A 24,972-nucleotide genomic window follows, 5' to 3' on the forward strand; every position below is an offset into this window, starting at 1 on the left:
CCAGCGCGTAGGCCAGAGGGGAAGCGACTGGATGGGGAACTCCAGGTGAGCCAAGCGTAGTTTTTCAAACACTATTCTGGTACAACAACAGCTCTCCCCGGTCAACGTAATATGGTACAAACAGTCTGCAGTTGCCTCTTTACTTGAATGGTAAATGCCTCTGTGCCACAGTTCCTCAATTTCCCCACAGGAAAACTCAGGTCCCTCAGAAGCTATAAATTAAACACTTACCTGATATACTTTACACCGAGAGATTTAAAATACTTCAAGAAATTATCAAGTATCATCACTTAGAAAGATACCTAGCACATGCAGTAGACTAGTGACTTGGTACTTTCAAGGTTCAATGAGATACAAGTTTGCAACTTCTGCTGGGTTTTAGTTGTATTGTGTTTCTTATTCACTGATCATTTTGAAAGTCATAAACTACCAGTTACTCCAAGAGCCCCAAAATGTACTGTTTCTGTAAAGGTCAGGCAGAAATAATTGGACATAAGATTTTGAGTTCACTGGATAAAGATGGCACATCAATATTCTTTATAAGCTGTTCCTGATAAATGAAATAGGGAGCAGTGCTTATTCTGTTCTCCCAAGTGCAAGTTTTCTTTTGCTATAGCCAAAAAATGATATACAAAATGTATAAATGAGAAGTTGCAAGTTCAAAAGAAGACAAGGAAATTATATCCTAAAAAGTGAGAGGCAGATTAAAAAAAGTGGATTCCACGTTGTGAGATCTGGGGCAGCAACAAAAAACCTACACACTGATTTTAACTTCAATACTGAATTTTGAAATTGGGAAAACCATGGATCTAGTGAAATCGCACTAAATGCTGCTGTTTGAGTCGATACATGAAGAAAATCAGAATTTCTTCTGATCCACCAAACATCTATGAAAGGATGCCCCTACCAAGTAGATTTCAATAAATTAAAAATCAAATCCTTAAGGGACTGGTTTTACATTGCACTTATTTGGTGCAAGCTTTGGACGCACTATCAAGTCACTCCAACACCTGTAACGAACCAGGATAAATCTGACTTGCAAATATTTCCTTGGGTATAGCCTAAAGTTCAGTCAGCACAAGATTTACTGAAAGTGGTCCTTCTTGTTTACCTATTTAAGCCTCACAAGGAAAACTGTGCAAAGATTAGTCACCTGCATCACCAGAATAGGATTCACAGGTACCACCTTAGTTACACAAAGCTATTAAAAAAAAAAAAAAAAAAAAAAAAAAGCGCCTGCTCACACCCACTAAACTTGCTGCTGCCTAATAAAAAGAACTGGGATTAGCAGCCTCCCTCATTTAATTGGCAAGAGTCACACATGCAAGGCAGCCATAGCAGCATGCTTGTATCGTGCATCTCTAGGTGGCAGCAGCCGCTCAGATTTTGAGATACCAGGAGATGCTTATCTCAAATTTAGTAACAAGCTTTCCTCCCATCCTCCTTTCCTAATTTTAAATGTGACCCCCTCCCTCATCTCTTCATAATTTATAGTAGTCTGAAGCTGAGTCACAAGGATTTCTCCATTTTCCTAATCAAGTACACAAGAAAAGAAATGAACTGCCAAAGCATTGAGGTAATTTATAGTGTAGAGCACTGAAAGCTTCAAGTCGATCAAAGGACTCAGAGAAACAAATACAAGAACAATCATGCCTTCTGTTCTGTACAAATGCCACGGCCAGAAATAACTGTCCTAATTAACTGGTTTCAGAAAAAATGACTTCTCCGAAAGATGCAGTGTTCTTAACGTGGACAGTATACAACTGCTACAGCTTTATGGCAGCTGTTGCTGGGGCATGCGAATTCACTATATGAAGTTTCCTTTTGCTTTTTCTAGTTGTCCATGGTACTCATCTTCAGACAGCTGTATCCATTAGTGATGCCTAAACTATGCTGTAATGGGACATTGTGCCACCATCAGTGTGTTACTAGAGGATTACAATCATGTCTAGTCAGGATCATTCTAGCCAATCCTATGTTCACAATTAATAAAGGGCAGAAATTGTGATTCAGTTAAATCCGTAACACCTTCAGCATTTCAGACATCCAGCCAGATGTTGGGTACAGCAGTTCAACTCTGCCAGTCTATAGTCATCTGATAATTAGGTCCTGAAGGCTGAAAAAAAGACAACAAATATGATCCTGGCCCTACAGATCACCTACACTTCATGCACATGACCATTTGCCCTGTCGTCATAGACGCAATACTCATACAAACAGCATTCCTCATTTGACTGACCAGAGCTTAGACTTGTAAGCAACAGGGCCAGCCTAAGGTTATGCTAGAGCACACAGACGATAAAATAATGAATATAAAATTAGTGATTTTTTTCTGTTATTGTATATGTTAATATTTCCAAATCAAGTAGCGTAAGGATTTATTCTGATAAGATACAAGCTTAGGCAGCATACTAGAGTTGCTGGTATAAGAGGACCCGTTATTTATTATTTGCATTACAACACTGCTGAGGAGTCCTTGCCAGGGATGAAGACTGCATTAACAGACGACAGACAAGGCAGTCTCTACCCCAAGCAGCTTACAATCTAACATAAAAGAAAAGACAAAATAAGGATAAATGATATGGACAAGAATAAGGTTTGTGAGCTGATGGACAGCGGACACAGCTTGCCAGCAGCCAGCCCCATCCCAGCTTGCACGTGGGGCAGCTTGCTTGGCGCACATCTGTACTGCTCCCTACCACCCTACTGCCGGGAACAGAGGCATTATTACTCGCAGCACCTTCCCAGGCGGGACTGAAGACAGTAGGTTATTGAGTTACTGCTTCATTTAAGCAATATGCAAAAAGAGCCTAGTGTCAGTGCTTTAAAAGCTTCCTTTTAAAGGCTGTTCACAGCTAAGCATTACCAAGAATGCCAGTGTATGAACCCATCTCAGAAATGATTGTGAGTTTCCTAATTAAGCAGCAATTTAGCTATTTAGGAGAAACCAAGCACTCACAACATATGCTTGAAAGCAGGTCGAGACAAGTTGGTAATTAACGTATTAAAAGCATATATGCTCTTCTTGTGGCACCTCCACCAATTCACACAATGCCTAACGTGAGATTTCTCGTGTGGGCAGGAGACACATTCTTAGGACAACATTTCAGCCTTTTACACAAACCAGGAAGGCAAATACATGAAATGTTTTTTGTTTTAGTAGGAGCACCACACTTGTTCTAGCAGAGAGTATTGTTTCTCATCTTCATTCAGGCTTCTGCACAGAAGCAGCTGGAGTCTTCTGCTCACAACTTTTTGTGACCTGCTTTTATATTTGCACGCTGGAAGAGAGCCATGAACGGAGCTAAACATGCAGCTCCTTACATTTTCTCACTGCAAAAACAGAGTAACAGTTAAAGAAAGTACTACAAATATTGCAAGGAGTTTTAACTGCAGCTACTTTCAGTTCGGCATTGTGATCATATGCATCGCTTTAAAGCATATGCACTGATCCTTATTTTCCGCTATATTCTGTCACGTTTTAATGAATCTTTACAGTCCTATGCATCTCTGCACTATGTTTCGTAGTATTCCTGCGTAGTGTAGTACTCCTGTAGCACTACAACATAACGCCTTAATATTTAAAGCACATGCTGAAACTGAACTTTTTCAGTTTAGCTTCTCCTGAGATAAAAATCATTGCCCATTTTACTCCGCTATTTCCCCTATTATAGCTGGATTATTCAGATAAAGTATTCTTGATCCTTCTGACCTGGTTTACCCTGACTTCAGAGCCATATAATGCCAGGATCTACTCCGCAGCTCTGGAAAGCAAAGAACACTTGCTATTTGAACAGAAGGCACACTACTTACAAATGGGTTTTCCCAGCTGTGGTTCAGCAAAGTTGAACATTAAGTGGTAGTACTACAGCAGAAAATTGTTTTGAGTTAGAGCCCTGTAGAAAGGCTTCTCTTGTATCAATTTTCATTACATAAATAACTGAAACGGCTGCCACCTCCTTCAAGCTATTTTCTACTCAAAGGGAAGCTGTGGCTTGCCCCAAGACCTACGTGAGGGGCAGTACCCTGCCCTGTGCTGCGGGAGCGGGGCCAAGCACGGCACCGGTGCCTCCCCCTTTCCCCCACTCCAGGTTTGCTGGCACAGCTAGCATCCTGCCACCCCACGCACATACTGCTGTCACACCTGGCACAGCTGCTACCTCTCCTTGCGTGCCAAACCACGCTATGTGCGGCCTGGATAAACGCAAGAGTGCCCTTTCTGCGCCCTCATAGTCCTTCATACCCAGGCTACAGCCAGGCCTGCAACAGTCACCAGAGTCAGATGGTCACACAAGCACTGGCAGGCGGTACTCTCACTCCACAAGTACAGCCATCGATCTCTGTTAGACTCTCCAAAGGGTAAGGCACTACCTGACGCAGATGCGCGGAAGAGAAGCTGGCGCCCAATCGATACGACGACCTTTCAGCTGGAGATGGCGGATTATACGTAAACAAAGCAAACTCTCCACTCGTGCTAGCCAGCAGCCACTCAGGCTAACTCAGGTAGGCGAAAGCCACGCACCTCTACGAGCAAGTGATTCGTTCTCTGGCCCTTTGCTTGTATCTGAATATATAAAGACAATCAAGGAAATTCATTTTATGTACGTATCACACCATGAATTAAAGATTACATAAATACTTGCTCAAGAAAATGTATCACTAGGATAGATTCTTTGCATTCATTAAAACTGTGTTACTAGAAACATAAATAAGTAATGACTATCGATCCCGCAATAGTAATAACCTCAGAACAGCAAACTATAATAAACTGAAAAGTACGTATTTTAACCGTAATGTACAAATCGAGACGCTAATAGCATCTCTTAAAGAAAAAGAGTGTGGCTCACAACTGTAACACCTCACGCTTTTAATCTTCTAAAAAGAACACAAGAAAAAAAGTCAGTGGGATAGTGCAAGGCTTTCAAAACATTAATTAAACCTTTGGCCAACCAGCAAGACTCCCTGTGTAATGCCAATTTCTTTTCGGCTGGAGGATAAATGCTTTCCGTATCGGCAGGAAAGTAAAACAGGCCGGGAACACCTAAGCTTTTCCCTCTCTCTTTCCTTCTCCCTAGCACACTAAAGGGCGCGAACGTATCATGCAAACTCGCTCAGAAACAAACAGGGCTTCCTAAGGCGGAGGTGTCGCGCCCTGCAGCCGCTCGCGGGGACTCCCATGCTGGGTCCGCCGCCCAACTCGGCGGGCGCGGAGGACAAAGCCGCGGCGGCACAGGGACCCCAGCCACGGTCACCGGCGGGTTTCACATTCCAGCAGAGGTTACGCTGCAACAAGTGTCTCTCCCCACGCACGCCCCGCACCTCGCCGGCGGCGCGACCGCCGCGCTGCCCCCGCCGCCCCCCGCGCCGCGCCGCGCCACCACGGTCCCGTCAAACACGGGGGGACGGGACTAAACCGAGCAGCGCAAAACACACAGGTCACCCGCTCCCGGGGCGGCCCGGCGGCGCCCCCGTCCACGCCCGGCACTTGGCAACACGTGAACGAACTCACAAGCCCGCGTCCCGCGGCGAGAGCTGCCCCCCTGCGCCGCGCCGCCCGCCGCCGCGGACGCGACCTGCCGCCCGCGGGCCGCCCGCCGAGGCCGCGCGCCCGCCGCCAGGGGGCGGCCCGCGCCGCCCAACGGCCGCCCAACGGCCGCCGAGCCCCGCGCAGGGCGCGCGCCCGCGCCGCCCCCGCCACGCGGGCAGGCTGCGGTCCCCGGCCCGAGCGCCGCGGCGCGGCCCCGCGGGCGCCTCTGCCCCCGCGGCCGGCGGGGCGCCCGCCGCCCAACGCGCCCCTGCTGCCCCCCCGCGGCTCCCCGCGCCCGGGGCTCCCGCCGCCGCCCCGCACAAAAGCCCCCCGCGGCCGCCGGGCACCGCCGGGCCGACAGGTGCGGGCCGGCCCGGCCGGGACAAAGGGGCCGGGACGGGGCGGCCGCCGCCGCCGCCGCCCCTCCGCGCCCGGCGGAGCCCGAGCCCGAGCCCGAGCCCGCGCCCGCCGTCCGGCCGCGGCTCTCGAGCGAGCCGGCGGGGCGCCGCGTACCTCGTCGTCCACACAAAGCCTGGCCGGGTCCCTCCGGGAAGTCACATCCTCTCCGGGGCGCCCAGTCCCGCCAGCCGCCTCCTGCCGCCCCGGCAACACGGGCGGCGGCTCAAGTGTCTCATCAAAGCTTTATGAGGGGCGGCAGGGCAGCGCCGCGCCGCGCCCCGCCGCGTCCCCCCCGCCGCCGCCGCGCCGCCGCCCCGCGCTGCGCCCCCCGCTCGGGCGCCGCCGCCGCCGCCGCCGCGCCTCCGGCCAGCGGCTCCGGCGGGCCGCCGCCGCCGCGCCGCCCCCGCACCGCCCGCCGCCCCCCGCCGCCGCCCCGCCCCGCCCGGCCCCGCCCGGCCCGGCCCCGCCGCCCCGGGGGCGCCCGTCGCCGCCGGCCCGGCCGGGCGGGGGGTATTAGTTTACTTGTTAGTGTATTAAACAAACCGGATCCATTTAAATATCGCTCCGGCGCTGACCCCGCCGCGGCGCGCCTATTGAGCCGGCAATCAAGATAATAACGGCATTGTTTATTGATGAGCGCCCCGGCTAGCGTTACGCCGCGGCTCCCCGCAGCGCGAGCGGGCGGGCGCCCACGGGCGGCCCGCGCACCCCGGCCCGTCTCCCCGCCTCCCGCCGCGGCGCAGCGGCGCCCACAGCCCCGCCACCCGCTCGCGGCCTCGCTCGTACCGCCGAGCCCGCCGCGCCGCCGGCGGCGTCGCCCGCCAAGCGCCCCGGTGGCCCCCCCGCGCCGCCTCGGGGCCGGGGTTGCGTCGCCGCTTGCCCTTCTTCTTCCCCCCCTTTCAAAAGTCTGCCTTGCTGTTTCCCCTTCTGCGCACGCAGCAACGGGAGTAAATTATTGATAGTGGAAATTGCGCGGTGCCGGCAATAACGGCATCCCCGATGGAGTAGCTCCACTCCATCGCCGCAAAGCGCGCGTGGCCACTCGGCCCACGCGCCACCGCCGCCACCGCCGCCCTGCTTCCCCGCACCGGGCGGTTTTTCGGCAGAGCGTACCTGGTGCCTCTCACGAGCCAGCCCGAGCAAGCGCCTCCTCACGCTGGCGAGCCGGCCGCCGTCGCCGACGAGAGGCCTGGGCGCCTGGGCCTGGGCGCGCGGGGGCTCGCGCCCGCTCATCTGCGCTGCCCGAAATGTGCTCAGCTCATTGCTGCCTTCAGACAGCCTGCCTGCCCGTGAGCTCCTGCTATGAAACACCTGCCTTTATTAGAGCAGTAAAGTAATAAAATATCCCAGGCGTTTGAAATCTGAGTATACCTGAGGCCTTCTATATAAAACAGCTTTTAATATATATTAAGGGAAACAGTCCTGGTGGTTAATATCCTTTGCAGCTTTAGGAACTTTTTAAAAAAACGTGTTTAAGTACCACATCACCGTCCTTCTTGGCCTTGGCGGCTCGGCTGAGCGTGCGCGAACCAGAATTGCCACCGAGCTGGGAAGCCCGTTCCACGTTTTCTGTCCCAGGGATTCCCAGTCCAAATCGACTCAATTTGCAAGAAAAGAGATGTTTTTTCAAAGTCCCTGCTAGTGGCCTGGGCCTGAGAAATCACACTCGGCCCTTGTTCTCTGACACATAGTCACTGATAATGGTAACTCTTCAGGCCAAGTCCTGCTCTGTAATTTCTGTAATATGCATGTTCTGCCATTGGGAATGTATCAGCCTCTTTTTTTGTCCGTAATATAGCTATATAACCTTATATCTTTCAGCGATACTGCAAGGTGGACACGCAAATGGGACTTCAAACAAGGGGATTGTAACCGGCTGACTTAAATTGCACATTTCATTCTGCAGTTCTGGACTTAGGTCTGTGATGCCATCCAGCTTTCCAGGCACAGCTGTTTCACTACGGGCGCCTGGCTCTGCTGGGGATAGCCACATTTTAAGCAGCTTCTTTTGCATAGCAGTAAGGACAAGACAGCATAGTTTTAATATTCTGTATTCATAAGACGGTGCCTGCAAATATTTGAGTCATCTAGCATTCAAGTTGAACAGCAGCAGAGGCTACTTTAATTAGCTGTAATGTAATACATTACACACATGTTATTCCTAGAGGAAGGACTCTTCTCCTTGTGCACTAGACTTGCAGATGAGCAGTAGCAAATATCGTGCTTTAGAGACGCAGAAGCATCTGCCGACTTGTTCTCCGGCGTGAGCGAGGAAGCACACGCTCTGAAAAAGCCTACTTTTAGCCATGAGAACAAGTTTTTTAGTTTTGGAAAGGAAATACGTTACGGGCTGCCTGACAAATCCTGGCTCTGTGGTGCGCTCCTTCAGCTGAGCTCTGCTACTGCACGAGAGCCATAAATCCCAGGCAACGGCATGCTGAAATTCCCATTTTGCTCCGCTACCGGCCTCCTGCCTTCGCCCCGGTACAGAGGTTTTCCCGGGGAAGAGGTGTGGCCAGAGAGCTGCCACCTCTTGCTGGTATAATCAGCCCTTTGGGAATTATTACCAGCCAGCGCTTGATTACTGGGAAAACGAAAAAGTCGTGTAAATAATGATCTGCTTGGATTTTAATGCCCATACAATCTGTGCTCCTTATTTTTCCATCAGACCTTGACTTCAAGGAGAATTTTGTATGAGTGAGCTCCGAAAGATTGGGCCCGTGAGGTATTAGTTTGTGAAACCACCAACACGCCGTGCAGAGACATTTCCCCAGTCAAATCTACCCTTCCTTTTTCCACAAGATGTGTTGTAAGCTTAGAGATATACACAGATCCCGGCCTTCGAAATTCGCATTGTAAGGATCCCAAAATTCGCATTGTGAGGATCAGGGATCCAGATGTTTTCTCGTGGCTTCCTGGGGAGCCCACAAAGCCTTCTCTTACTGCATTTCTCAGTGCAGTTGCCTTGGAAAAATGACGTCTCCCAACCTGTGTCGGGCATAGACGTGTTTTCCCCATTCGGCCTTTGCAGGCACGAGTGGCGCGCTGAGGAAAGCCGTGCTGCCGCCCGCCTGGAAAGGAGCAGGCCAGCCGGCCAGCCCCTCGCTTGTTATTTCAGCGTGCGCGTCCTTCCCAAGGCGTGCCACCTTACAGCATCGCCTTGAAACCAAGCCTCTTCCTCCTGTGTGTAACTAGTTACAATTATTTTTCACATACACAAATTACACGTCCCCATTTTTTTATGCAGCGACGGGGAAAGTAAGAGAGAATAGAAATAAAAGTTGTCAATCGATACAATGCTGATTTATCCCTGCAGCAATACCAGACTGCTCGTAGGGGGCCAAGACCGCTGCCTTTCTGCTGAATTCAATTTAAACTATAGCATGGGCACTAATGATGCAGTAGATGGTATAAAGAGGAAAGCAGAAGCATGCACATCTGGTTTCTGTCTCTGTGGAAGGTATGCATTAAAGTGATTGATGTGCAAGGTCCAAGTTTACTGATAAACTAATTATATGATAAAGTAGTTTGTGGGGCTCTTAAATTCCGCCATTGCAATTGTAAGAGAAGCAATAAAAAAGTCAATATTTGAAGAGAGTAACATTCTTTAAAAGTCCATAGTTAGTCCACAGGCAATTTAGTCTCTCCCCCCCACACAAATGTATCTTTACGCTCCCTATTTTATTAACATACGTTCTCAACCTGTTTTTTGAAGAGAAAAAGGTCAAAAAGCTACAATTTGGACTCCCTTTCGCTTGGTTGTCAGGAAATATAAACTAATCCTGATTACACAAATGAGAATGATGTTGACGTACTGAGGTTTTGACACCAGAGTATTTTTTCTATTAATAATTTTAATTGGCTGAGGTCAGTTCTTATATCACTACAAGTATTTCATGTTTAATTATGTTTATTCATGTTTCCTAGTTACCTATCCTTGCTATTTTTTCACATTACGGGACTGGAAAGTTCATTGAAATAAACTTTTCCAGCTCCAGCAATGCTAAAAATTGCAGTGAGCTATAAACACGACGGGAAGTTGCCGGCGCGTCGCGTTCGCAAGGAGCTGACGGGGCGGTGACGCCGCCAGGTGATGATTCAGCCGTCGCAGCACGCGCAGGGTGGCAATTTGTGCTCCGCACCAGTGCCAGCGGCACCAGAAAACCCTCCGCGTCTCCTAGGATCGCACCCAATTCTGCTCAATGGTGCAAAGCCCTTGCAGTCGTGCAGGCTGGACGTGGGCAAAGGCGCCCGACGCTCCCAGCCCGCCGGGGCCGATCGAGCCGCGGTTCCCTCCAGGCCGCGGCCGGTCCCGGCGCTGGCGCCACGCGGCCCCATCCGGTGCCCCCAGCAGCGCCGCATCCTGAGCTGAAGGGTGAAGTGTCAGAGGGATTTTTTTTTTTTTTTGTTATCTGCAGAGTAAAATTACCAGCGCAGGGATACAAATTGGAGTCCTGGGAACGAAGCACAGGCCACATCGCCATCTCCTCGCCCAGCAGCTGTGGCTTGCGGTTCACAAAACATCTGTGGCGTTAGGGACAGGAAGGCCACGATTTTCCTTCCCTAACCCCTTTCTTTGGTTTGCTGCCTTTTCTGTTTACTGGCTCCTCGGGATTGTCAGTCTTCCCTAATTTCACAACTGGAACCATGTTGTATATAAACTTTGCAATGTTTCTGCTTCTGAGATCGGAGGTGCGTCAGGCTCTCGTCCGCCTGGGTGAAGCGAAGCCGCCGCTTGCCCGCGGCCGAGGAGCGCTTGGGCTGGCAGCGTGGGGCAGCTGCGGCGCGCAGACCATCTGCGCAGGGGCCTGCCTTGCCCTGGGTGGGCCAGACAACATGATTTTAATTGATTTGCACGGCAGAATCGATTGTTGAATGTAATAATTGGTACCAGCATTAGTGGTATTTGTGGTACTCATACTAAAATACTGTTTTCCTCCTCATGAATAAAGCAGAGAGATAATTGTATGGGCAACCTCTGCAGCCTGTGAATTGCTTGGACTATCATTAATAGATGCGCAGAGACGGGAAAGGGGCATAGGATAGGTGTGTAGCTACTCGGGAACGTAAAAATGCCTGAAATACTGACGCAGAGCTGCGCGAGGGGCGGCCGCCAGCGGGCACGCGAAAGCCGTGCAGCCGGAGCGGCAAGCGCGAGGAAAGCGCCCAAAGGCAGCTCTGTTTTAAAGGTTGGACATGACTCGGTGATCGCTCAAGTAAAATGCCCTCCTCGCTTTGACAAGACATTCAGTGGGGCCTTTTCTTGTTGGTTCAGGGCTCATGCCGTTGGAGTATAAATTCGTAAACAACATTATCCACATTTATTTCCTGGACACTGTTTATCTTTCACGTAGTTTATACAGCTGAAATGTAAATGCTTACAAGGGAGTGGTGGCTTTAAACACCTCTGTGTTTTTCATTAATTATCCTGTTTAATCTGCTATAATTTATTACAACTCAATGATGTACTACATGGCCTTGCTGTGCCTTTAGTTACTTGAATATAAACACAACTGAAGTCAACAGGAATGAAAAGCGTATGAATCAGAACAGAGCTGAGTGTTAGATTTTAAGCAAGGAATCTGCAGCAGAGAATTTAAGCCATTATTTTATACTTCCGTCATGTTTCTGTTTGATGCTTTACCCTGCTACATGCTCTGAGCGGAATCCTTCTCCCTTCTAGGCGTGTGTAGCTTCTTCCCCTTTGGTTTCCTAATTTGGGTTAGGTCCCAAAATATGAAATATATACTCTGATATTGTACCTAGAGCACATTGATGAGGCCTAAAGAGCTCCTCTGTGATGGGAATTGAGATCAAAAAGGATATGAAATTTAAATATTCAACATTTTTTCTTGGATATGAAATATAGAAAAATTGTTTTGATGCAAAAGTCATTGCGACAGAATATGTTACTTAGACTCTGAGACCATATTAGGGTAAAATGGCTTTTTAGATAGAAATTGCGCAGAGAGAAACTCCTTCATATGGAAATTATGACATTTTGTCTTTTGCTTCTTATTAGAAATGTTTAAAAGCTCTGTTAAAAAAAAAAATCTTCTTTTAAGAAGTTGTATCAAGATAAAATAAACAAGAACCGATATAGTTTAGAGGCTTATTTATGATGAGTTTTTTAATTTAGAGCCTGTTAATTTGCCAGAAAATTGCTCCAGTTAGCATAGTTTGGGAAGCTTAACCGATAACATAGCTTTTTTATAGTTTGGGATTTCCATTCTTTTGACGGAAGCTCACGTGCATTAGGTTAAAATTTTGTTAATTCCACGTTCATGATACTGATGGGTTTGGAGAGACTTGAGGGAAAGGCTGGACCTCACTACTACGATAAGCAAAAGGCAAGCGTGCAGAACCCCATACTCACCCTGACAAACCCTTTCTAGGCCTCCCTCTGAATCCAGCCTATTGATTTCTGGACAACCACCGACGTTTACCGACATCCCACAAAAACCCGGGCTCGCGGAGAGGCGGACGGCCTCCCTCGTCCGGTTTTCTGGCGCAGCGAGGCCCGGCCCAAGGCCCCGCTGGCCGCCACGCCACAAGGCACGGCGAGGGGCTGCTGCGGCAGGGGCGAGCCCTGGGGACACGGGCAGGGGGGAGGCCGTCCCGGGATGCCTCTGCAAGCGTCGGCACGCGCTCTGGGCGGGCTTCTGGTGAGCTCCTCCCTCTCTGCACGTACCAGTGAGAGAGGTAGTCCCGTGCCGTTCCCGTGTCCGTCCGTGTCGGAGAGGTGACCTCGCCTGCTCCCGGAGGGAGTGACGGGCAGGGTTTGACGAAAGGGCGTCCGCAGGCGCGCAGGCTCCGTAGGCTCACCTCCCTGAGCGTGCCACGAGAAAAAACCTGCACGATTTCTTCCCCACAACCTGAAGACCCTCCCTGGGTCTCCTTCCCTCCACTTCACCCAGTCCCTACCCTGTTTCAGGGGCCCCGTGCGCCCTGCCTTCCCCGTGATTTCGTGTGTCGGGGCTCTGCGCCCCTGCCCAGCCCTCTTCTGTACAGACACCCCCCTTCTTTTTGTGCATCTCTTGATCTGTAGGAATATCATGTAGTTCATTATCATTTAAAATTCTCCAGAGAGAATGGGGAGGGTGGAAATGAGGCTATTGTCATGCAAGGAGGTATTAATGTCCACCCTCAACTCGCTCTATGAGCTACCAGGGACTCCAGGCTTGGCGGGAGCTGCTAATCGCACGCACGGGGTTTTGGGGGTGGCGCACGTGCCGGGGCTCTGCGGCCCCCTCGGCCTGCGAGCCTGGCCACAAACCCAAACCGAGCAGATAAGGAGACAAAGACAAACAGAGGCGAATGAGCCGGAGCTCCGCGTCATCCCCAATGTTGTCCCGAGGGAAGGCGCACGGAAGCCTGCCTGACTCGTAGTTTCTGAGAGGCAACTGGCGTAACACACATAATCATCGTGTTTACGGCGCTGGCAGGGGACAGCGGGAAGCTCTGCTGCTACTCAGAGCCCTCGGCAGCTGTCACACGCAAGCAGCAGCTGGCGAAATGGCCTCTGGTGGTCGAGGCGGCGAGGCAGAACATCTCCCCCGTCCTGCCCTGTTGCTCTCGGACCGGCCGACTCGCCAGCCCCGCTGTGCCCGTGCCTGGGACGGACCCAGGAGAAAACAAACTCAAAAGGTCTCTCGTCTTCAGCCCTTCTCCTGCCCTGGATTCTGCGCCTCACGTGAGTTTGAATTTCCTCCCCACTTTCTCTGGAAAATCTCTACAGATAAAAGAATGTGAAATTCTGATCATTTCAAATTAACTTTCTAGCTTTGCCTCAGAAGAGATTTAGCCTCCTTGGCAGATACTTTGGTTGCTTTGGGCTCCCTAAAAGTTGGGAACTAGCAGAATTTTCTCTAGTCAATGCTGTAGGAAACCTTCAGTGGGAAAGTAGACCATAAAAATAATTATTTGGTACCAAAGAAGATAGATCGGGGGGGAAAAAACCTCTCTAAAGTCAGGGAAATTTTGATCTTTGGGAGAGTTCAAAAAAGGAGGCAAGAAGAGCATTGAAGAACATCAACTGTGGCCATGGTTAGGAGGTTAATGCCGGAGTCTAGATAAAGGTAAGGATTTGGGGACAGGAAAACAACACGCGGTGGGGCAGAAGGTAGTGCGGTGCAAGAGGAAGAAAGGTGGCTGTGGCCAGAGTGACTGACTGCTGATGTAGGAGTGAACGCCGTGGAGAGAGAGAAGAACCAGGTAAATCTGTGATTAAACTCATACCTCTCACTCCACCAAGGCCTTTGTGAAGGCCTAATGCACAATAGTTAAGCTAAGAAAAAAATGTACAAAGCTAGCCTTCAAGTACTTGTTCCCTTGGGAGAGGATGAGGAAAAAACATGTGACAAATATTAGTCATGTCACTTAGAAAGGTGTTCAAATACCATGATGAATGATGAGTGCAATATAAGGACTTAGAATAGCTTAGTCAATAAACCATACTTGGGACACAAAAAGAGATTCATATGGGAAATACTGAGAGATTCGCTCCTTATGTGAATGACCCTTTCTATAAGCAATAGCTGCATTATTCATTTCTCTTTCTGATGCAATAGATTTTCAACAATAAATAAGGAGATATCACACATCAGACTACAGCAAGTGCCATGTACAGAAGCAAAGGACATTAGCGATATATTGTCATCTGCTGGAAAGTTCCCAAACCAGAATTTAGCTTTGCCTAACAACAATTAGGGTTTTTGCTTTCTTGATCAAAACTGTTTTGTCAGGTCTCTGTTTTTTTTTTGGGGGGGGGGGGGTTGTTATTATTTGGCTGGTTTTTAAAATTCAGCCAAATCCTCTCAGATGGCATTATAAAATGTTGGCAGATGTGAAAGAGCATTTGCTTGGCAGGGCCAACTAACCAGCTCAGCAGCTCCCTGCTCTTGACCCCTGTTCATGACTCTCACTGCATCCCACTCTCAGGGGAGGTGGTCAAGTTTTCCAAAGGTGTTTGCTGTTAGAAATCATCCTTTTTTTTCTTTCATAACCATTTGTTTCTCTGAAATCTGTTGTACCTTCTTTATATATTTTGTTTTGAATCTGACTATTTTACCAAATTTCATTGTCAGATTATCGATGATAGTTTTACAGAGAAATGTTGAAAGCCCCTTTGAACATTCCATAAAACAATATAGAACTGAGCTTGTCTTGAAGATTTGGGAAAAATTATAACTTTGAACTGTCAAATATTTTTCAGATCTGTCTGTCTTGCCAACACGTAGGCTTTTGTGGTTCCTTAGGGAAAGCCTGAATGAGAGTTAAGCAAGAAATATGGAATGACCACCTGGCCTCTGTACAACCTTCTTCCATTTTGCCTTGTTGTGGTGTTTTAAGGAATCAAATGTGTAAAGAAATAAATACACCTGTTTGTAGGAGGAGGCCTGAAGTCAATATTTGAAGCTCCTATAGCGTTACAGATTCAGTATCTCTAATATTAGAATAACACGTTGCAAGGGTGAATAGGTTAAGCCATATTGTTATGTCCTATCTTATGCATAAATATCTCCATCTAGAGAGTCTCCATCATTCTCTAACAATCAGACGTGTTTCTTATAAAAAGAATCCTACTTATAAAGAATCTTGAAGATAAGAATTTTCTTCTCCCCTATGACATTTCTCATCTTACTCGGTGTTCAGAGGGGAGAGTCTTGCTATCCCCACTGAATTGGCTACCGCCAATGAAGAAACTGAGGCAAGAGAGGTGGAAAGATTTGCCGTGCATCATACAAAGGGACAGTGGCTAGGGCAGGAGTAGAAATAAGCCCTTGTGCCCTGTGTGGGTTATTAATGGAACTGGCCTAGGAATCAGCCTTGCTGATCCTCCCTCCAGTCCTCCTTTAAAGAGGCTGCATGAAAACACATATGAAGCAAACCTTTTGGACATTGTCCATGTTCTTCAACTCTTGCAGAATGGAGGAGAAAAGGGTTAATGCTAAAGCATTCTTACTGCTTGGTCCCTTCCCCTTCAACATGCCTTAAAGTCTTTTTTTTTAAAACTGCTTCAGCCTGTATTTTGCCATTCGTTATAATAATGGAATCTAGGCAGAAGCTTGTGGCCCCATAAACTTTAGACATAATTTTAACTATGTCAACTTTAAAAAGTCAGTATCTGCCTCATCAAAGGGCAATCATGTCCAATGTGGGTGTCTGTGCCAATTGTGTTTTGAACTGCAGCAATAATCTAACCAAACCATGCGAATAGCTTTTCTACACCCACATTTCTTAATTATCATCATGAGACTGAGGTAGCTGAGACCAGATCTATAATGTTTTCTGGATGTCAAAATGCCCACACACCTTCTGTAATCCTTGTGCTACCAGCCCCCTTTCATATTGCTTTTAGCTGGTCCATCTAATTATCTATTACCATCACTGTTTAATGCATTATTCATAAGTCACACAATGGATTGTCAGGTGGAAGGGGCTCGATTTAAAAAAAAAAAGCAAACAACTTGTCTGATTAGACCTCCTTAGCTGCACAACCCTATAAACATTTTAGTAGATGACAAACCCCTCCTCACTCCTTTCAGAAATGAACGATTATATTTTACAGCCAGGTGAGAGCTTTGGCTTTAAAAGTCCCTGTATGTATTGCATCCCTAGACAATACGTTTTCTTCAGAGGGTTATAGCCTACTTCCTATTTTGAAAATAAATTCACTATTTTCACATGTGCTATAGTCAATAAGGATCTGAAATGGGAAAGCAGTGAAAATGTTATGACTTAATGAACATGTTGCATGTTCATTCTTGCCAAATGTCAAAATAAATTGGAGGCCAGAGTGTACGGTTTAAACTTGTTAGGTTGGGGTTTTGTGTGCTATTTTGGGAAGACAAAAAAAAAAAAAAAAAAAGAAAGAAAAAGAAAAAAGAAAGGTAGACCAGACCACTAAAAGTCAGGGAGAAGAGAAAGTATACATTTGGGCACTTACAGCAGGACCTTGGTCCATCACAGTCCCATCACTAATATTCCCCATAGGAGCCTGTACAATCGGCTGGAACTACTGGGAAAACTGCTCACCTGCCGAAAAGCTGGCTTACGCCAAAGCCACGTGGCCCTAAAGCCTCTCAGCTAGGGGAAGGGACAGAAGAGGCCAGCTCTGCTCGGAAAAGCTTATGCCATGGGTTGGACTAATCACTGCCTGCCCTGGGAAGGAGCACGCTGTGCCAGGGTGAAAATCAGTCACGTCTACCAGTGACTGCAGAAGACATTTTCCATGAAGAGACTATGAGAGTTCGTGCTCTGCCATGAAGTTCAAATAGCGACAGGAATTGCAGAACAAAGTGAGCAGCACCAGATTTTGCTTTTGCTTAAGGCAGTTGTGAAATGTCTCTTAACTGCTATAGGTCTCCCGTCATATGCAGCTTTGGCATATGCGTACTGAGAAACACCGGTTTTACCTATGATGTTATGCATAGAGTCTTCTCTTTGTTCAAGTGATGAGTACCTTGAAAACTAGAGGTCTGAAAATACATTTGCAGCTAAGGACCAGATCCTTTGAACACTTCAAGTGTGTCATGACTATATTCTCTTTGGGATTGCCTCAGGAAAAGACCAATCAGGATTGCGTGATAAGCAAAATTACTCTCATACCTACATGATTAGGAAAATAGGTCTCTCAAACTGCATGTTTGAAAGGAGACCAAAGCAATATTGTTCTTTTGAGGCTAGATTTTGACTTATTTAGAATTTATGCCATTGAGTACTTGTTTTAGCAGCACAGAGAGGCCCCAATCCTGTGTTTCTTACCCCACCTCTACTTGCAGCGATGGGAGCTGGCACAGAGCCTCCCGTGTTTCTCACTGGCCTCATGAGATGCACAGCTACACATACATGGCTTCCATTTATTTTGTTTCATGACACAGGGAGGGGGGGGAAAATCCTTTTCATACACCTACATCTATCACACTGCAACTATGAATAGAAGCAATATTGAGACAGATGGAAATGTTAACAGTGACAGCTCACAAGCACAAATCACACATTTGTGAAATAATGAAATGGGTGGGCAGTTGTTATATGAACTCCATGTCAGTCGTTATGTTTTCCTGGCTATAATTTTGCCAGAGTATGTCTCAGATATTTTCAGTTAATCAAAGAAATCACTGCCCTGCACTGCACCTTGTTGCACGTGGGTGTAGGGATTCACTGAAGCTGGGATGTGTTTGGTGCACTAAACTGCTTACCACGAGCCCCGGGTGCTGTGGGATGTCCCACATTATTTCCCTCCCAGAGCATGTTAGTATCCCTAATGATGTGGTGGGAAAGACACGTGAAGGAAGTGTGAGATGTCTGGAAATGCGATTGCTGAGGAAATACAGTATACTACATTTTGTTTCAACTCTTACTCCTAGGCATTCGAGTATAACATTTTTTCGTTATCATCTGCCCATGTTCCATGGTCCATATCGCTGGCAGGACGTGCTGACCGTGAACGGCAGTGAGGATTGCACAGCTAGCCCGCTCTTTCTCAGTTCTTTCTCCCTAGTTCTCCATGCCCCCAAAGCCATTGTCTCCATTCTGAAGACCAGTTAGACAAGTTTGCTTTTGTTATCCCCAGTTTCTAATCAGCTATCCAAGGGGGTTTCACCAAAAAAAAAAAAAAAAAAAAAAAAAATGCTGCACTCTCAATCTAATGCTACCTCAAAGGGGAAGAAGTTTTAAAAGTGTCTATTCATACATCACCCAGCTTGTGCTGCGTGCCAGGTTCCCACGTCTAAGGAACACATTGATTTTCAAGAGCTTAGAGAGCTGTTGTTTCTTATACAAGTTGCTGTTTACAGCATGTGGCAATACTATTTGTTGGTAGAGGAATGAACCCAATCTCCTGAAATCTCATGGATGCTCTGTTTGTTTGGAAATTGGATTAAAAAAGTCAAGCAGCTATATCTTAGAGTGCTCGGTTGCGATTTACTGCAGTGATTTGTGGTAAGACTTACTTTACTCTGAGCAAAAGGTGCTTTTCCCTAGGGATTCACCCGCCTTTCCAGAATGGCCATGGCAGGGCAATCATATGCCACTGTATTTAGGAAGGACTGTAGGATTACCAAAAGCCATCCAGTCTGCATTTTCTCTGGGCATTTCTGAGAGCTCAGCAATATCAGTGTCATAAAGAAAAGGAAAAAAGACAGCCTGCAACTCATATGCTGTACAAAGTTAAATGTGGGCATCCAGCCGCCTCAGATTGATGTAATGCTACACACAGTCCTCCGGCACACGTGCCTGTTGAATGCTGGCCACTAAAAACACATGGTGAGGACTATCAGAGCCTTCGAAAATAGGAGTTACTGAGGAATGCCAAAAATCAAGTGGTCATCTGAATGAAGAGGTGCCGAGAACGCAAAGCTTTGAGGGAGAGAGTGTGCCTGTGTCAAATACCACATCAAACCCAACAACATCTCTTTCCAGCCACGGACACCTGACAGCCACCAGACCACTGAATGCAACACTCGTGCTAGCAGGTAAAATGAAAGGAAATCCAGAAAAAAAGGAGAAAGAAAGACTGCCACGTCAAAACTTGGCAGGATGAAGAGCTATTCAAAAGAGACTGGACATTTTACAACATTGTTATATCCATAAGAGATGAAAGGTGGTGATGAACCACCACCAAATGGGTGACAGCTCCTGGAGAAATAGTAGGTACTAAAATCAATAAAGGTACTTGCAGATTAAGGTATGAGTCACCCTGAGCAAATGTGACCAAATATGGCCCAGTGTCGTTTGTTAAAATCATTCCGTCCCATTCATCTTTGCAAGGAACGATTAGAGTCCAACAAAAATAAGGCGGCAGAGGGAGAAAGGGAAAGATCAGACCAAGAGTTTTCAGGAGGTAGAAAGGAAGCAATAGTTGTGAAATCAAAATACATGAAGACACTCAGAATTACCCATGGAGTGGAAAATTCGTATAAATAGAAACTCCTTAGCAACCTAATATATCACAGAACCATTTATTTTCGGAACTAGACGTGTGCTAGTGAGGATCACCGCCACTAGATCACACTAGATGTATTCAGATATTAGCTCTACCAGCTGACTTTCTCCGAGGTGGAAAAAAAATAGGAGAAAGAGGAAAGGTCAGGGAGGGTCTCGCCGCGCATTTAATGACAGGGATGCTGCAAACCGGCTGCGCCGGAGCTGTGCTTTCGCTCCGCCTGCGAGACCGCGCTCTTGCGCACCCGCGTCCCCTCCCCGTCGGGCCGCGCCGGCCGCCTCCCGCGGCCGCGCAGGGACCCGCGGCGCCGCCAGTCGCGGCGGGGTCCCCGCGGGCCGGTGTTTCCCCGCGGAGCCCCGGGATCTCGGTTAGCGGCAGGGCGGCGCGTCAGGGCACCGGCGCTTGTCACCGGAGCGCGCCGGGCTCGCCCCTCCGCGCCCGCGCTCCGCGCCCCGCACCCGCCCCGGCGGCGGCCGCCCACGGGCCGCAGCCCCGCTACAGCGCGGCCCCCGCGGCGGCGCAGCCGCCCCGCCGGGGGGTTTCCCTCCTTCCCGGCGCTACGTGAGCGCCGGAGCGGGGGCCGGGCGGGGGCGGGCGGCATCCTCCCTCCCTCCCTCCCTCCCTCCCTCCCTCCTTCCCTGCCTCCCTCCCTCCTTCCCTGCCTCCCTGCCTCCCTCCCTCCCGCCCGGCGCCGCAGCGGCCCGGCCCCGGGCGCTGCCGCAGGGAGCGCCCGCCGCCCCCGCGCTATAGCGGGGGTGGGGTCGGGGCTGCGGGAGGCCCCCCGCGCTACAGCGGGGGGGGGGGCGTCGGGGCTGCCTGGGGGGGGCACCCGCGCTATAGCGGGGCCGGGGCTGCGGGGGGAGCCCCGCGCTATAGCGGGGGTGGGGCCGGGGCCGCCCCACACCTCAGGCCGGGAGGGGGGCGGCCGGCCGCGCCGCGCCGCGCCGCCGGGATCCCCGGGCGGGACCTCGCCGCTCCCCCGCCGGGCGGGGGCGAGGGCCCGGAGCGCGGCCCTGCGCGGGTCTCCGCCGGCGGCGGGGGCAGGGGCGAGCGCGGAGCGGTGCGCAGCCTCCTTGCGGAGCCGGAGCCCCCCAGAGCCGCTGTACCTGCGGGAACGGCTGCTACCGCTGCCGCTCCGCCAAACTGCTGACTTTCCAGAGCTTATTTTTAGCCCGGAGACTAAATATTATTAGCTACATTTCTACGTAGGAAGACTCGGAAGGGGGGGGCACGAGGGAGAGGGAGGCGAGCAGAAAGCTGATCGGAATGGTGTCGGGGGGGGCTGCGTTTGGGGTTTCAAGCTTGTCAACTCCCCCCCCTCCCCTTTTAATTCTAGCAGAGTAGATGCAGATATGGGATCAGCAGCAATGCATGCACGGCGCTCCCCTGCGCTCCGGCGTTGCACACGCTGAGGGGACAGCAGGGATCCCCAGCCGGGCACCAGCTCGTCTCTATGTAGGCAAAGATCAGCTGCGCCTCTTTATCTATGTAAAATCAGTTGTAGATGGTGCTAGCCGAGCTCAGCTGCAGCTCTTCAGCTATGCAAAATCAACTTGCGCCCTTACCTAGGAAAAAACCAGTCGCATCTCTCCATCTGTGTAAAGATGGGTCGCGTCCCTGCCCAAAGCATGCACACGCACACAGGGATACCGGATTCCCAGGTTCAATCAGGCACAAGTTAACTCAACTCGTAGTGAAATCTCATAAAGCGTCTCCTACCTTGTCTATCCTCCACGCACAGACCAGCCACAGAGGTAACAAAACTAGGCACAGAGCAGGGCAGCATCCCCCAGCGCGCAGGGGGGTCGGAAGCGGGGGGGCCGCCGGGGTATCACCCCTGCGCTTACCTCCGTCTCCGCGAGCACCACGGCAGCGGCTCGACCGCGCAGATAAACACTGGCATTTCCCAAAGTTGACACCGTCAAGCCAGCCCCCGGAGCTCGCACCGCTCGCTCTTTTTTTTTTTTCCTCCTTTTTTCCGCCTTTCCCTGCTCCAGCCCGCACCGCTACGCATCCAACTTCGCCCGGCTCCGGCGGGGCGAGAGGCCGCCGGGGGGGCGCGGGCGCGCAGCGGGGCGCGCCGCCCCCCGCGCAGCAGCGCGCAGCGGCGCGGAGCGGCGCGCAGCGGGGCCGCCCCCGCCGCCCGCCCCCCCCGCCGGCCCCGCCGCGCCTCTGTCCAGGGTGCTGCCCCGCCGCGCCGCCGCTGCGCGCCCGCTGCGCGCCCGCGGGCCGCCGCCACGTGAGCCGGGCGGCGGGGGGTCGCGGCTCGGGGGCTCCGCAGCCGCGCGGGGCCCCGCGGCGGCGCCCGCGGCCGCGTCCTGCGGGCGGGAGCGCGCTGCCGCGGCGGGGCTTCCCCGCGGGCGCTGCGCTGGCGCGGGGGGCTGCGCGCACGGTGCCGGGCGGGGGTCCGCTCCCGCGGCCGCTCGGGGCCGGGCAGCGGGGGAGAGCGGGAGGGAGCCGGGGACTCAGCGCGCAGCTCTCCCAAGTGCCCGGCGGCTCCAAGTTTCTTAAACGCGGCGTTTCCATCGCAGCCTTAAATCAAAGAGCATTTCAATTAAAGTTACACCGTCTAAAACGCCGTCCTTCCGGCCGCTGTGGGTTATACGCTTTGGTATATTAAGTACTAGAAAGCCGAGCCCATGATATTAGATACTGTCGTTAAGCAACATCTCAAGCATTTTTTTTTGCAGTTATAAAAATAGAATTTTTATTGGTACTCACCATTGTTTCTTTGCTGTCCTGGAGACAGAAGTGTCTTAAAATCCAGTCTCTCCAACAGATGCTGGAAGGTAATGTGTCTTGTTTGAAGTCATCATGTGAGAACTTCTGCTTTGCTCAGTGGATCGCCCACCACTTGGTGTGACTTATGAATCTAATAACCCTTTGCAATATCCGCAAGCTTAAACTCTCCACCACCTTGGTGCCTACAGAAGACAGAAAGCAACTGGCAGGGAGTTTTAAAAACCTATAGATTTACGCAAACGCCTTAGCTCAGAGTCACGTTTCCCTTCGAGTTCTTACGTGATCTTAATGAATGAGCGGGGTTACCAGCCAACATGGTATAAAACGTGATTCCCGCCGCCTCCCAGGAAGCCGGAGCGGGACAGAAAGTTCCCCAGGAAAGTCTTCCCCGGGCACGCTCTGCGTGACACCCCGGCTCCCGGCCGCTCTCCTCCACCTCCCGGCCCGCACCCGGCGCTGGGCGCGACGAGCAGCCGCTGGAGGTCCGCACGGCTGGCAGGTAAGCGAACCCCCCGCGCCGCCCGGGCAGGGCTCCGCCACTTGTTGCGCGCCCGCTGCCGCCGCGGCAGGAGCGCGGCGCCCGCCCAGCCCGCGCCCCCGCCAGCGCCGCCGCCGCCGCAACTTCCCCGCGAACTCGCCGCCCCCGCGGGGCGCCGCGCCGCGCCGAGCCGTACCCGGCAGCACCGGGCCGTACCCGGCAGCACCGGGCCGTACCGGGCCGTACCGGGCCGTACCGGGCAGTACCGCGCCGCCCGGCCCGGTCTCTCCCCGCCGGGCCGTGGGAAAGCAGCGCCCGCGCCAGCGCAGCGCCCGGCGCGCAGCCGCGGCCGAGCCGCGCAGCCCCGTCGGGGCAGGCCGAGCCCCGGGGTGGCCCCGCGGGGCCCTCGCCCCCCGCGCTGGCGCCTTCCCGCTCGGTGCCTGAGCGGCGGTTTCCCCTCCCGGCTCTCGGAGCCCCGGAGAGGGGGGAGGGGGCGGTGGCGCGTGTTCCCCTGCCCGTGGGGGCAAGCTACAGCCAGCTGCGACTGGACCCTCCAAAGCTGGTGGCTGCTGCCGTCTGACAAGAAGAAAAAAGCAAGACCCAGGAGCTCCCTTTCCTCTGCCTTCCTCTCCTCACGGACCGTGCTCATGCCGTCCCCGGATCTTTTCTCCTCGAAGCCTCCCTGTTCCCACATCCTCCCCAAGCCACAGGTACCTCTGCCCGGGAGCCAGAGCAGCCTCTTCCATGACAACCATCTATGTTGATCCATGGAATAACCAGCAGATGCTGCCCTAAGACTGGTACAGCTGGTCCTTCCTCCCTCGGCTGTCCCGGGGGCAAGGCGCTAGGGGAAAAGCCAAGTGGTCTCCAGCAAACCTGCCCAGAAGAGGACTGCTGGATCCCTCCAGCAGCACCGCGCACTTTCTGTGTCACATGTAACAAGGAGAGCTGCTCACAAAGGCAGTTGCTGGTGTAAGGCTGCGCCCAGTAAATTACCCTGGTGTTTGTCACCTAAGCCCCACCAGCAGCGAGCACTGCTCCTCAGGCGGGAGAGGAAGCTGTCTTCCAGCTCTTGGAAGTCCTGACAGCTAATGTCAGCGCCAGTTGCGAACTGCACTCCTGAAACACGACTAACCCCTCCCCTCGGCCCTCCCGCCCCGGCGAGGGCGGCCACGGCCAGCTGGGTCCCCCTGGACGAGCGGGGCCCCTCCCACCCGGGCGCCCACCGGTGCCTGCTGTGGGTGGGCATCCACCGGCGTCCCAGTGCCTTCGCATCCATATGGATCCCAGCCCTGAGCGTTTTGACTCCGTGGAGTCCTCAGTGGTTTTGGACAGCGATGACGTTAAAGTTACAGTATCAGTTTTAAAGATCATTTCTACATCCTTCAGAGCCCGAGGAGCCCTGTCTTTCCTCTACAAAGTCATTCCAGATACATCATTTGTGAGGAGGTATTTTGTCTACAGCACTGTTCATCCCTTACATCTCATCTCATTAACTTCCAGGTGTTTTCATTTTCTGATGAATGTCTCAGCCATTAGGGATGTCCAGAGAAAATCTTTGTAGGGTCATGGTAATCGTAACATTAAACTTGGGAAAAACTAACATGAAAGCTTTCCAGGAGATTGCACTGCAAGAACTAGGCATGCTACCAGTCCAGTCATGTATGGCTGTATTCTCCAGCGCAAATTAGTGGGGTTTGCCACTAATACTAAGGCAAACTCATAAAGACAGAACCACAAGCAAAGCTACTCATTTACAGAGAGAACTTAAAGAGCTCCTGATGAAGACTTCTGCTTAAGATCAGACAAGACGACTCCATCCACTTCACTGAGGATAGGCAACAGCTGATAACCTGTCCTGTGCTCATTAGGCCAAAT

The 24,972-nt window shown here is 51.2% G+C and overlaps 1 protein-coding gene across 5 annotated transcripts in view; it reads right to left on the minus strand.

The window, feature by feature from the left end:
* The window catches only part of BDNF (brain derived neurotrophic factor), a 41,652-nt gene extending 18,889 nt beyond the window's left edge, over positions 1-22,763 (minus strand). Inside the window, exons 1-3 of one of the 5 annotated variants that reach the window (XR_010389452.1) lie at positions 6,041-6,330; positions 4,372-4,564; positions 1,441-3,333 (exon numbers count right to left, since the gene is read on the minus strand). Coding sequence is in view for 1 of the 5 variants with exons in the window: in XM_064512879.1 (XP_064368949.1) it covers positions 22,596-22,598 (3 nt within the window). In the remaining 4 variants the exon portion in view is untranslated. Of the gene's footprint in view, positions 1-1,440; positions 3,334-4,371; positions 4,565-5,509; positions 5,563-6,040; positions 6,331-22,595 lie in introns of those variants that run through there. The other 4 variants (XM_064512881.1, XM_064512879.1, XM_064512880.1 and 1 more) reach the window with 4 other exon arrangements.
* Positions 22,764-24,972: the final 2,209 nt, after the last annotated feature.

The sequence above is a fragment of the Dromaius novaehollandiae genome, chromosome 5 (genome assembly GCF_036370855.1).
Source record: "Dromaius novaehollandiae isolate bDroNov1 chromosome 5, bDroNov1.hap1, whole genome shotgun sequence".
Taxonomy (NCBI): Eukaryota; Metazoa; Chordata; class Aves; order Casuariiformes; family Dromaiidae; genus Dromaius; species Dromaius novaehollandiae.